Here is a 13,075-nt window from a genome sequence, read left to right as displayed (position 1 = left end):
TGATTATTTTTCACGAGTGTAGTTCCCTTAGTGTTTTCTGTTTCTTTCCAATCCATCTCATTTTATTGTGTTCTCCAAAAGTTAGGTTATTCGTGTCTTGGTGTTGTCTTCTTTTAATTGTTTGTTAATTTACTGTTTTATTCTGATAGGTGGCTTCCTCCGTTGATTAGAGTTTTACTTCCTGTCTCTTTATTGTCCTGATTGCATTTGCCTACATCTCATTTCTCTTCTGTTTCTCATCCCCAGCCTGTTTTCTGTGTATAAATAGCCCTGCCCCATCCTTTGTTGGAGTGTCTGTTTTACTTTCTTGCTTCCCTTGAGTAGGTCTCTGTGTTTCAGTTTCAGAGGTAGACTTGATAATAAAGCTTGCTTTTATTCTGCTTTGTGTTTGAGTCTGCAAGTGGGTCCACGTTTGACCTAAAATGTAAAAATGAGAAAAACAGCTAAAGTAATAAAAAGAAAATCTCTCAAATTACCCATTGAGATGATGCAGCTGTTGTACAGATGTTCATTTCAACAGGAAAACAAATTAACGCTCTCTGTGTGGGAAAGCTTAACTGAGCAGTGTACATATGTAAAACTTGACTAATGAGGATTTTAAAGGTTACACATGGCACATATACTGCCCTCTTCCATCTTATGTGGTAGCATTGTGACAATACCAAACTGCTTTTTGTAGTATTTTCTTCCCTCCAAAACAACCTTTGTATTATTGGTCGTGGTTCTGTGCCGTGTAGAATAATTATTTGTGAATTTCTATCCACAGTAGCTTCACTCACCTTCAACATTTTTCTTTAACTTTGATGGATCAAAAGGAGTGGGAAGAGAAGAAATTTGGAAGTCAATTTGCCACTGGAGGGTCTGGTCTGTTTTTTTTTCTTTCCTTGAAATTATATTTAATAATATCTTACACAGCTGAAAGAGTGCCTGAAATCATTTCAGTAAAAACACCTACAACACCCTTCAAATAACAAAAAAAAAACAAAAAAACAAAACAAAACAAAAACTGGGTCACTGTGTAAAAAATAAATAAAACAAAATGCAATGCCTTTCAACCAATTTGAAACCCTAAATTTAATTGAAAATGAACAAACATAACATACCAATTACTGAGGCAAAAAATTGTTTTTTTTATGACTTATGTGCTTATTATGAATTTGATGCCAAATTTTGGAAAACTTGTGTAAAAACGTAATTTACAAAGTCCTGAAATTTGATTTAGTACAAAAACACAATTTTGCATTTGAGAAACAAAGTCAACAAGGCAAAAACTGAGTTTAAATGTCAACAATAAAGTCAAACACTTGAGAATAAAGATCTATCTACACTGAAAAAAAGGGATTGGCCAGCTCTTGGATTTACGTAAGCATCTCGCGTGTATTTAACACAATTGCTTACAAAAAGTAAGTCAATAATATAGCAATGTTAAATCCCGCTGCACTGCATGGGTTTCAGTCTCGCGCTCTTTGGATCGTGGTTTCAGGAAGGCATCCATCTCAGTCAAGTCGAGCAGCCACCTCTACTTTTTTTGGTATACCAAAAAAAGTAAATTGGGTGGTTGTTACATTAAAAAAAGTCTAACTTGTAATTTGAACACAATAATTTCATGTTTCTATGAACGTAATTAAATCATGAAAGATCTGTATGAAATTCAACAACTTAATTTGTTCTTGTTGAGCATGCTATTGCTATTTATTGTGGATTAACAAGGGCAAAAAAAAAATTCTGCATCAAATACAGGAAATCATAGCTTTCCTGCATTTCGTAGATTGTTGGCATGCTGGTTAGTGCTGTTGCTTCACAGTAAGAAGGTCCTGGGTTCAAATCCACATTCTGGCTAGTTTGAGGTGGTTTCTCTCTGGGTATTCTGGTTTCCTCCCACAGTTAAAAGTCATGCAGTTATTAGAGTTAGGGTTAACTGGTGATTCTAAATTACCCGTGAATGTAAGTGTAAATGGGCAGCACGGTGGTTAGCACTGTTGCCTCACAGCAAGAAGGTCCTGAGTTCAATTCCACCATCAGGCCGGGGTCTTTCTGTGTGGAGTTTGCATGTTCTCCCCGTGTTTGCGTGGGTTCTCTCCGGGTACTCCAGCTTCCTCCCACCGTCCAAAGACATGCAGCTTGTGGGGATAGGTTAATTGGATAATCCAAATTGCCACTAGGTGTGAATGTGAGTGTGAATGGTTGTCTGTCCCTATGTGTTAGCCCTGCGACAGACTGGCGACCTGTCCAGGGTGTACCCCGCCTTTCGCCCTATGACAGCTGGGATAGGCTCCGCGACCCTGAAAAGGATAAGCGGAAGCAGATGGATGAATGTAAGTGTAAATGGTTGTTTGTTTCTATGTGATAGACTGGTGAGCTGTCCAGGGTGTACCCTGCCTCGTAACCTATCACTTCAGGGTTATTTCCCAGTCCTCCTGCAACCAGGATAAAGATAGGAGGATCGTAGTTGTTGTAGACCCATTCAAGTTTTATGGTAACTTGAACATTATGTAATATGAAGACAACATGTAGTATTTAAGTGTACAAGTAGTATTGGGGTAAAAGTTATTGAATAGTGTTGAAATAAAATGACAAAATTGTGAAGGATTAAAATATTCCAAGAGCTCAACTTACTTCATTTGAACATGTTTTAATCGCGTTTTATGAACACAAAATGCACAGGTTTACTGAATATGAAAAAGTTGTGCTGATTTAACTCAGTTGTTTAAGTTTCTGCCAAAGCAAAACATTTGTGTGCAACCAATGTCCACTATTGAATCAAGTAAATCCAACATGCCCCTTTTTTTTAAAGATAGCTAGCTAGCTAGCTAGCTAGCTAGCTAGCTAGCTAGATAGATAGATAGATAGATAGATGCATATATTGGACCATGTTTTTCTATAGCCTTATGTAGATACAAGATCTCTTTAAATTTGTAGAAGTACTGATGCATATGTGCAAAAAAGCATTAAGTACTATTAACTGGTTACAATTCTGTCATTTATGCTATAGGAAAATTTGACCCCTCTGGCCATTTGTGGCATTGCAACAACAAACAGCTCTTGCAGCCAACAAAGCATTTTTCTGGGTATTACCAAAAATAGATATCTATGAGACTGTTGTTCTTAAACATTTCTGTTATGATGTGGGACTCCATGGAGGTTTCATTTCAATATAACCTCCCAAATAAAGGTCAATATTAACTCTGAAGGAGCTTTCTTAAAACAAACAAACAAATAAACAAACAAAAAACAGTATAGAAAAATGGCTCATACTTGAAGGCTGAGAGTCTTGGGAGTGCCTTCTAGAGTCTTCAGTGGGGAATCATAATAACAGGTCTTATCCAAAGTAGGAACTCTTTCAGTTTTCTGTGGAACAGTCATCCTTTTGCCCTTTGCAGGTCTCTCTTGCTTGCTCCATGTTTCGGAAACCACTTGACGGACACAGAAAAAAGTGAAATTTAATTTGGCGAGTCTTGTCAATCAAAACCAAAATAAATTTCAAAGAGCAAGATGATTTTCCCCATTTCACAAGCAAAAATAATTTGAAGTTGTGTTTGTGTTAAGCGGTATCTTTTGCAGTTTGTTCCAGTTAATTTCTTTCCGTCACTGTAATAAAGATTTCACAGTATGCTTAAGCTCCAGCTAAACTTTTATAATTTGCAAAGGGACACACACACACACACACACACACACACACACACACACACACACACACACACACACACACACACACACACACAGATAGAAAAACCCAGAGGGAACACGAGTGTGGCCCATGAATAATGTAAAAGATGGCAGCGCATCCATCCACCACCCATAGCCCCATTCCTGTAGCTTTTGTAGAATATATATCTCCACTGAATACCCTGCCATAAGCGTATGGCATGTATATAGAGCACTATTACAAAGTAGCGTCACCGGTCAAACTATTTCTATAGGAGGTAGCTTTCCCTCTTGGCTTCACTATAAATTCCAGTGAAAAGGAAATCATCCATTAACAGCCTTTCATCTTACATCAAGTGAAAAATATAAAATGAGTACAAAGAACAGTCACTTAGAACGTAAAACAGTGATAAAGTAAAAACCAGAGGAATTTCACCAAGGAGATGATTATTTGTCTAGGACCTCAAATGTCAGTCCTATAGGCCTTCTGGGCTCCTGCCTATAAGCAAGTGAGGCCTTTTAGTCAGTTTTAGAAGTGCAGATATGTTGGTTTTTATACCTTTGTACGCATCCTGTTTAACTGCTTCCCCATTTTTTCTGTCTTAAACTAAGATATAAACTTCATATTTAGGGATTTATTCAAACATTGCACAGATAAGACTACCTCTAAGCAGGAAAACAGTCAAAGTGTGTGTTTTAAGATGGCGTTTGAAGTGAAATAGTTGGTCTCCTACACCAAAAGACCAAATTTTGCATTTAATAATAGACCATGTTGTAGTGTGACACTGAAAATCTCACATGTGCTGAACAACTCACATGTGTTGTTTTGGGGCTGATTTGTTGTCTTAATTGCCATTTTCTAAAACAGGAAATTCCTCTGTGGCATAAACACAATTACATTTTTTTTAAAAATAATCCTTTCATAAAATCTTGTCCTGACTTCTTAAGAGATTGGAAGATTCTTAAACACCCCCCCCCCCCCCCCCCCCAGTTTATTTTAAGTCTATTGTTAAGATATGCAGCAGCAAAGTGTGTGAAAAGTAAAAGGAGGATGAAAGAAAGTGTTTGCACTTTAATAAAACTTGCAGTTGAGCTGAGTGTGTGCTTGTATCAGCTGGGATTTATTTAAACAATGTGAATGTACAGTAGGATAAGTGTGGTAGGTGTGTGTGAGTCTATTATCCATGCATGAAGTATAAATCAAAAGGTGACAGGCAGAGTGAAAAAATGAGACTTTCTACCCTCCAAGACCACATTTAGATTACTTTCACACCTACAGAATAATGCGATCTTATCTACAGCAGCTTTAGAATATATATAAGGCAGTCAAAGGAGTATACAGATCAGTTGGCATGGCCACTTTAAATGTTTTAGACTTGTGAATCAAGGTGATGAAATTCATACCTGAGCCAGTTTCGAAAGTGTGCTGCCTGTGCCTGAAATTTCTCCATGCAGAGAAGCTAGCCTCATCTGCATTCCCCTTCTGTGTGCCAGTCTTTGTGTTTGAGGGACCTGGCCCTCTGAATGACAATAATCCCAAAGTATTACTGAGGCAGTGCGTGTCTGAATCCTCATTCTTGCTGTTAACACCACAAGCGGGTGGTGTTCGGTTGAACCTGTAGCCCCTGTGCTTTGATAGAGGGCCTCTGCAGCGACCCGAAGAGCTCTCTCGGCCATTACGTTGGTTGCTGTCCAACATGGCTGCTCTGGATTTCGCATATCCCTCATTTCTTTTGGCTGGTTTGCTATCTTTAGAGGATCTGTGGCAGGACGAGGTACCAAGGCGAATTGACAATGTAGACCTACACAAAGCTGGTTTACATGCTCCTTTCCCCTGTAGTTCCACAAGGGAAATACAAAGTGGCTTGTCCAAAAACACAAAGGATCTAGTGCACCTCAGAGGCACCTCGTGATAAATACAAGATCGGTAAGAAGGCTGTGAGGAGAACAGGTTCTTTACTGAGCCACCAACCACTTCCTGCTTTCTGTCTTCCTCTGTATAGCTCAGTCTGCAGTGCACAAGTTGTACTTTCTTCTTTCCGGGATCTTTCACTGCCAATCCATCAGCTGGTGAGTAGGCCCGTCTGAAGTCACTTGGCATCAGGTAGCCAGGATTTGGTCTGCACACATTCAGTTGGGAAACTGAGACTCTCATGGTGGGTTTAGATTGGGCTCTTCTCCCAAAGGTTTCTGCCACTTCTGGAGGAGTTGCTAACTTCACAGGTTGTGTTGGCGTGGATATCTTGGAGACTTAAAGTGATGGTAGGACCTTAAAGGGCTGCAGTGAAGAAGGAAGAAAATGTCTCTGTGGACTCTTTACAACCACCTCTGGGGGTATCTTCAGTCCAAAACAAGGTGGAAAGTTCACTGAAGATATCCAGTAACTGCTGCCTGAGAATAGACCGTCTCTGCTGTTGCTCTAAGAGACACTCACCTCACACTTGCCTCTTACCCCCACCACACACCCAGCAACAGGACATTTCTGTGCAGTGAAGCGGTGATATCCGTATTTGAGGGCTATGAAAAGACAGAGAAAAGAAAAATGTCTTGTATCAGAGTTGTGCTCCAAGTCTTCATTTAATACCCCTGCAAACCAAGAGGTTCTGTAGTTGAAATGAAACAAAGAAAGACTGCAAATACAAAGATATGAACTGCTGTAATGTGACAGGGCAGACTTATCATCTGCTCTCCTGTGCTACTTGTTTCTTTATCTGTTGCTGTTTCCATGACAATGTGCAACTTGATGGACAGCATGTGGGGACAAATTATCCATGACATTTAAAATGAACAATCCAGTTGGTCCTTTGAAAAACAAAGATCAGAGCCTTCCCTGTTTCTATTTCAAACTTCACCTAAAAAAAGAAAATCAAAGATCGAACAGGACAGTTTCCTACTGTCGCTGTAAGGATACTTTACCGGTTAATATTTTTTTTCTTCTGATCGTCTTTGAAGGGCAAACTATGAAACATCTTCCCCAAACATCCCTTGAGTTGACTCACATCCTCGAGAGCTAAATATCAGGAGACGTTTGCACAAATATAATTTGGATTAATGAATGACATTTCCTCTTGCTTGAATGTTATTATAAACCAATATTAAAGAAAACTTTAAACATAATTTAATTAGATTTAGAGATTCCTTTTTAATCCTCAATTTAAATGCTTTTTGTTGAGAATTAAATGTTAAGATTTGATTTTCCACTTACATCTTAAAGTACAAAATACCACAAGTACACAGTGAAAGATCGCACTGTGCAGTAGCGAGCTCACCGATATTTGCAGTCACATCGGTCTAGGTCACAAGACCTCAAATAAGTATAACAAGAGCTGTTCATTGATGTTAACTGTCAGTAAGTTTGGAAATCTCCAGCTGTGGAAACCTGCTGACATCGACCAGCTGTCTTATAATTCTTTCATCTGTCAGCTCAGTACAGAGAAAACATTAGCGCACTGCGGTTTCTGATTTTGGCTGCACACACCACGTATGACTTAAAAGAGAAGTCCACTTCAAAGGCACACTCCTCAACATAAAATGCAATTATCAGACTTACCCACTCATCACAAAAGTACACCTATCCTGTCACAGAAAATGGTAGTTCCGTTAACACTTCAATATCACATTATTCACTCCACTTTATCATGCCATCATTTATTCCACGCTCGGAGCCATGCTTATTCCCACCTAACAGCATCCAAAAGAAAAATCTCTCTCTCTTGCTTTCTGCTTTCCAGCTCAGCTGACGATGACTCTCCTAACATAGCTATCGGCCTGCTTGGCTGGCACTTTTTGGATAATGTCTTGACACCGTACAATAACCTAAATGTTTTGTCCTATTGTTTCAGAAGGCAAAGAAAAAGGCTTTATCAACTCATTTTATTCACCACTGAGCATAGTTCAGTTTTTTAATCATGATACCCAAAGTGCACTGCTCTCTAAACAAAGCCCAATGTAGTTATTACAGTCAATAAAACTGAGATTATTATGAATGGAGGCGTAATTTACTCAAGCACACAGAGCATTCTTTCAGTGTTATACAATGCTACAGTGAGACCTTGCAAATATAAGTCTCGCTGTTGGCCCGTTCAGATGTTTGCATGAATTGTACAGAGCATATTATACAAGGGAAGTAATTATGTTTACTGTGTGTGCTCCACTTTGAGGTGAATCACTTGGGAACTGAATGCAGGCCCGAACAACAACGCTGAAATAGAAATTAATACATACATGGTTTCAGCCCATTTTCCCTTTGATTTATTTTCTCCTTAGCCAACAAGTGTAATTGAAATTATTTGAATATGCAGTGTTTGTTAAAAACAAGATATTTAAGAATTCAGATCATCAGGTGACTTTTTTGACAATAAACATGGTAACATGAATTTAAAAAAACCGAAATGACCAAAAGCTTGAATCTCTTTTAATGGACCAGACCCTTTAGGGGTGCCAGAATTTACCGATATTCGTGATGACTGATATGTTAAAGATATAGAAATATAGATATCATGTTTACATTTTGTAAATTATCAAATACTTCAATTATTCAACTACTCATTAATGCAAATATCTAATCTGTCAATCACCCTCCAGTTCACTGAATTTAGGCACAAGACAAGAATCGACTGATGCTGAAGTTCAAATGGGAAAGAAAAGTGATTTAAGTGACTTTGAATGTGACGTTGCTGTTGCCATGTTTCAGCAGATCTGAGAATTTCGGAAACACCTGATCTCCTGGGATACACAATACAACAATCTTTACCGTTTACAGAGAAAAGACCAAAAAAGAGAAAATACCCAATAATAGGCAGTTCTCTGGGCTTTGTTGATGCCAGATGCCATAAGAGTATGGGCAGACTGGTTTGAACTGATAGGAAGGCAACAGTAACTCAAATAACCAATGAAATAACCATGAAATCTATTCATATTAATGTACAGAACTCACCTGCTTGCTGCTACTACTGCACATTCACCCAGTGTATATACTATATGTATATGTATATATATATATATATATATATATAATGTTCTTCCTCTACACCCCCCCCCCCCAATTTTTGCACATGTCGAGGAGCATGTCAGGCTACATTTCACTGTGTGTTATACTTGTATAACTATGCATGTGACAAATAAAGAACCTTGAACCTTGAACCTTGAATGATATGCGCATCTCTGAACTACTGACAAACCTTGACACAGATATGCTACAGCAGTAGAAAGACATAGCAGATGCTGCTCATGCCAGTAAGAACGGGAAACTGGGGCTACAGTTCACCAAGGCTCACCAAACTTGGACAAAGGATTTTGGACAATTTCTCCTGCAACGTTTAGATTGGTAGAGTTAGCATTTGATGGAAAACAGTGGGAAAGCATGGATCCATTCTACTTTGTATCAGTGGTTGAGGATGGTGGTGGTGCGGTGGTGTGGGGAGTATGTCTTTGGCACACTTTTGGACCCTTTAGAACCAAGTGAGCATCATTTAAACACCACAGCCTACCTGAGTATTGTTGATGATCATATCCATCCCTTTGTGACCTCAGTTCACCCATCCAACCCTACCAACAAGAAAATGCAGTAAGTTCAGATAATCTCAAACTGCTTTCCTGAACAGGACAATGATTTCATTGTCATTGTAGTCAAATGACCTCCGCAGTCACCAGGTCTCGCTCTAATAGGACACCTTTGGAATTTGGATGAATGGCAGATTCACATGTTTATAGTATTTTAGTACAGGCTAGAGTTTCTCACACTTGTATTTTATGTATAATTTAATTGCCAAGAAGAATGTAAAATATATAAATGACTGATATCATTAGCATGTTACCCCTACTTCATACTTTTTCTAACAGCTAGCACAAGCGGCTGAAAAGGCTCCAGAGGAGCACTGCTTACTCCTGCGTCAGAAATGAGTGCCCCACTCTTTTTGATTTGTTTTATGTAGGTTTCAAAAAATGAAATTAACTAAGGTTAATGAAGAATTGAAAGAAAGACACACTGTTGGTCTGCCATGTCTTACTCTAGAAGCCAGTCTTGTTCTTTAAAAGTAACCATTATGCACCAACCAGTCAGTCTGTGAGAGATTGGAAGAAAATATGCAAGCTGCATAGCAAGGTGTGCATGGAAGACAGAGTGACAACACACAGACAGTGAACAGGGTTTGAACTTGGCAGATGTGAATATTTGCTTATTGTTGCATGCATGGAAACCAGTGATTGAGTAAACCTTTGTGTTCCTGACAGTGCCAGGAACACAGAGGGAGGCAGTGGGACCTACAGCTGGTTAGGAAGCAGACAGGCTGTGCAGAACTGTGGGCATATGAGAGATAAACCCATCAGCACAGCCAGTGTTGAAACGAAGCTTACTGAGAGAGCTCCGAGAGACAAAATACTGGTATGTGTGGTTATTAGCATAGGTCGTTTCTGTCATGAACTAGTGTTATTACCCCGGCCCTCCACTTTATGCATGCAGTGTCTTTAATTTCTCTGCAAGCTTGACTTACAATGCAAAACAAAGCAAAGAACCCAGCTATTTTCCACTCTCTGTTAAATTATTAGTTAAATTATTGTTCGAGCACACATTCAATATTGATCAATGTGTCACGGATTATGAGGAAAAACATACACGTTGCATTCATGCGTGCTCCTCATTATGAGCTGTGGCAGTGGCATACTTGTTCCTGGATTAGTGGAATTATTTCGAAGTGAGTCAAGCATGCTGTAATAGTCCTGACTGTGGGACACTGGAATGTGGTCACATGGACAGTAATTAGTTCAAAATCACAATATCAAAACATGCCACTGGCCTCAGGAGTTTTTTTTAATGGAAATTAAAACCCAAAAAGCCTCCCAAAAAACATTTTGAAGATTAGTTTTCCAGAAAGTCTGTTCGGTTTGGGTAGATTGTATAACTCCTATGACCACATCGTTTATCATAATATATTTTCCATAAGGGTAACAATTATTGACCTAACATTTACTTTAAATCGAAAAACATTTTTTAAACAAAATTTCATCAGTCTGAAATCTCCCGTCCAACCACATTGTGGAGTCTTCTTACCTTATAAAGAAGAGTATCTGTGTTAAAGAGGTGACTGTCCAATCTTTCCTTGGAAAAGATATAACCCCTTTTTCAGCAGCGGCCACTGTGTGAGCTGTCCTGCACTCACCCAGGAGTATAACAGATCTGTGTAGTCATCAGGTAGCTGAGGGTGCTCTGTGGTATTTTCTCAAGCTGTATTGGAAACTCCTCTCAGCTGACAGGGGCTCAAGGAGAAAAGAAAAACCAATCAACTAAGTCAATATGTTTATAAAAATTAGCCAGTGAGCTTAAGCTAGCCAAATGAGAGTGAACAGCCGATTACACTGTGCAAACAAAAAAGAAGTCCTTGGTAGAAGTTTAACCACAATGGCTCTGGTGGACACACTTCACTGAATTTTAATATTTCCCAGTTACTTCTCTACAAACGCCTCTGGTTTAGTTGTGCTGGTTAAAAAATAACCCCCAGGGATTTATGAAGCTCCCAGCACTCCTTTAGGCCCTGTTTGAGTGGAGTCCTTCAGACAGACAACTCAGGATGTCCTTTCCTCTTCCTCTGTCCCCAGAGCCCAGGCTCAGGTAGCAGAACAGGTGACTGGCTCTCAGGTTTCAGGACATGCATAATAGCTCCCTAATGCACAAGTTATTAATGGAGTTAGAAGCTCTCCTCAGCTCCCACAGTTCAGTTTACTGATGCAGCAAAGACAAAAATAATATATAGGAAAAAGTACAGCTGTTTGCACCCAGTTTTACTCTTTCCAGTGCTTGCTCACACCAACATGTTTTCCCAAAGCTGCTTTGAAAAGACAAATACATCTTCTCGGAATAGGCCGACCAGGACATAGACGAAAGAACAGAGCGAGTAAAGGCAAAACTATAAATAAATGTCTAGATTCAGTACAGCGCTGAAAGTGCTGAATATTCACCTTATTGTTTCTCCCTTATATGAAACCCAGCCAAAATAGGTTGGCATTAAAATCACACTAAAATGCAATAAGTTTACACTTTCTCCATGATAAATTACCCAGTTACTCAACTAATACAGAAAAAACATCGAGGAATATTTCACTATTGTCACTGCTCATGACCCACTGGTTATACTGATACATGCGCTGAATGAAGCACAGTCGTGATCAATGGCTCATGTCTCCAGCGATTAATCAGAGCCATATGGTGCTACTGTATTAAATAGGTGTAAATACACAGCGATCATTTTAAAGTCATTCCGTGAAGAGGCTTTTTGGGGTTTTTTTCCGCTGGCCTAGCAAAAGGCCAGAAACAATAAAAGCAAGGCCACACACAGAATTAGGGGACAAAGAGTTGTTTATTGAATCCAAATCGGCAAATTATTAAACATAAGTACAAGGAGAAACCGGTACTGTTTGCGGTGAATGGGAAAGGGCAGTTATGGTGTGCTTGTGTTTTGTACTTTGCTTCAGATAACACACAGAATCAGGTAGGCTGGGGAGGATGCAGTTAGCTCTGCAAGAAAGGTGCGGATGGCCCAGTAGGGGACCCCTTCACGCTCTACAGGCCCAGCCCAGATGTTGCAGGTTCGAGTAAATGTCAGCCTATTTGTTGAAGCACACTTAAAGGTAGCAAAGAAAGAGTAGCTCAATACTTTTTCATCTGCAAATTGCTTAAAAGGTTGTTTCATAGTGATTTGTCAGTTAAGTAAAAAAAGAGTAACCTCAGTCCATTCTTCTTAAAAGCATCCTGGCATCCTTGTTCCTAGTTTTATTTCTTCCTGTCTAAAATTTTGAAATCAGTGTTCCTGTTTAAACGCTCTGAGAAGGAACCTGGAAATAACTGTGAAATAGCTTTTACACACCACGTCTCAGGATATGTGCAGGGGAGTCTATTCTGCACTAATCCTATTAAAATTCTCTTGTAGTACAGTACGTTCACCCTAAGTCTTCCAGCCATGTCACTTTTCATTTGATTGTCACCAAGCTTCGTGGGGATTTGTACAATCAATACTGGGCTCTAACACAATGCCATGTTCATTAGACAAACTCTGAGCAGATTATTTTCTCACTTACCCGAAGAACTCCTTCGCCTACATCAGAAACACCATTGATATATTGTACTAAAGCCATCTTCAGCCCCAGAAGAACAATTCTAATCTCAATCTCTCACACACACGCACACACACACACACACACATGCACACGCACGCACACAAATCCCTTGAAAACTCCAGCTTCATCAGATCACAGAAGATCGTCTTTTTATCAGTGGAATAATGCCCTTCATTTTCGTCATCATGGCTTTTGCCTCTAGATTTGCCGCTTAAGTATTTCCACATCTTGAGATGGTTAGACCAGTGTAGCTGTAGCACTATCTGCACTTACTGTGTTGTATGCAATTAATAATTCATACTGCCTACTTTATAGGAATAGT

The 13,075-nt window shown here is 39.3% G+C and overlaps 1 protein-coding gene across 1 annotated transcript in view; it reads right to left on the bottom strand.

The window, feature by feature from the left end:
* LOC308388550 (uncharacterized protein) overlaps positions 1 to 10,751 on the bottom strand; it is a 20,936-nt gene extending 10,185 nt beyond the window's left edge. Inside the window, exons 1-4 of the mRNA XM_080869319.1 lie at positions 10,694 to 10,751; positions 9,135 to 9,192; positions 5,050 to 6,162; positions 3,256 to 3,413 (exon numbers count right to left, since the gene is read on the bottom strand). Coding sequence (XP_080725445.1) covers positions 3,256 to 3,413; positions 5,050 to 5,800 — 909 coding nt within the window. The 5' untranslated portion in view covers positions 5,801 to 6,162; positions 9,135 to 9,192; positions 10,694 to 10,751. The remainder of the gene's footprint in view (positions 1 to 3,255; positions 3,414 to 5,049; positions 6,163 to 9,134; positions 9,193 to 10,693) is intronic.
* Between the last annotated feature and the right edge of the window lie 2,324 nt (positions 10,752 to 13,075).

This window comes from Rhamphochromis sp. 'chilingali' (assembly GCF_963969265.1).
Source record: "Rhamphochromis sp. 'chilingali' genome assembly, chromosome: 20".
Lineage (NCBI taxonomy): Eukaryota > Metazoa > Chordata > Actinopteri > Cichliformes > Cichlidae > Rhamphochromis > Rhamphochromis sp. 'chilingali'.
This window is presented reverse-complemented; position numbering and strand designations above follow the sequence as displayed.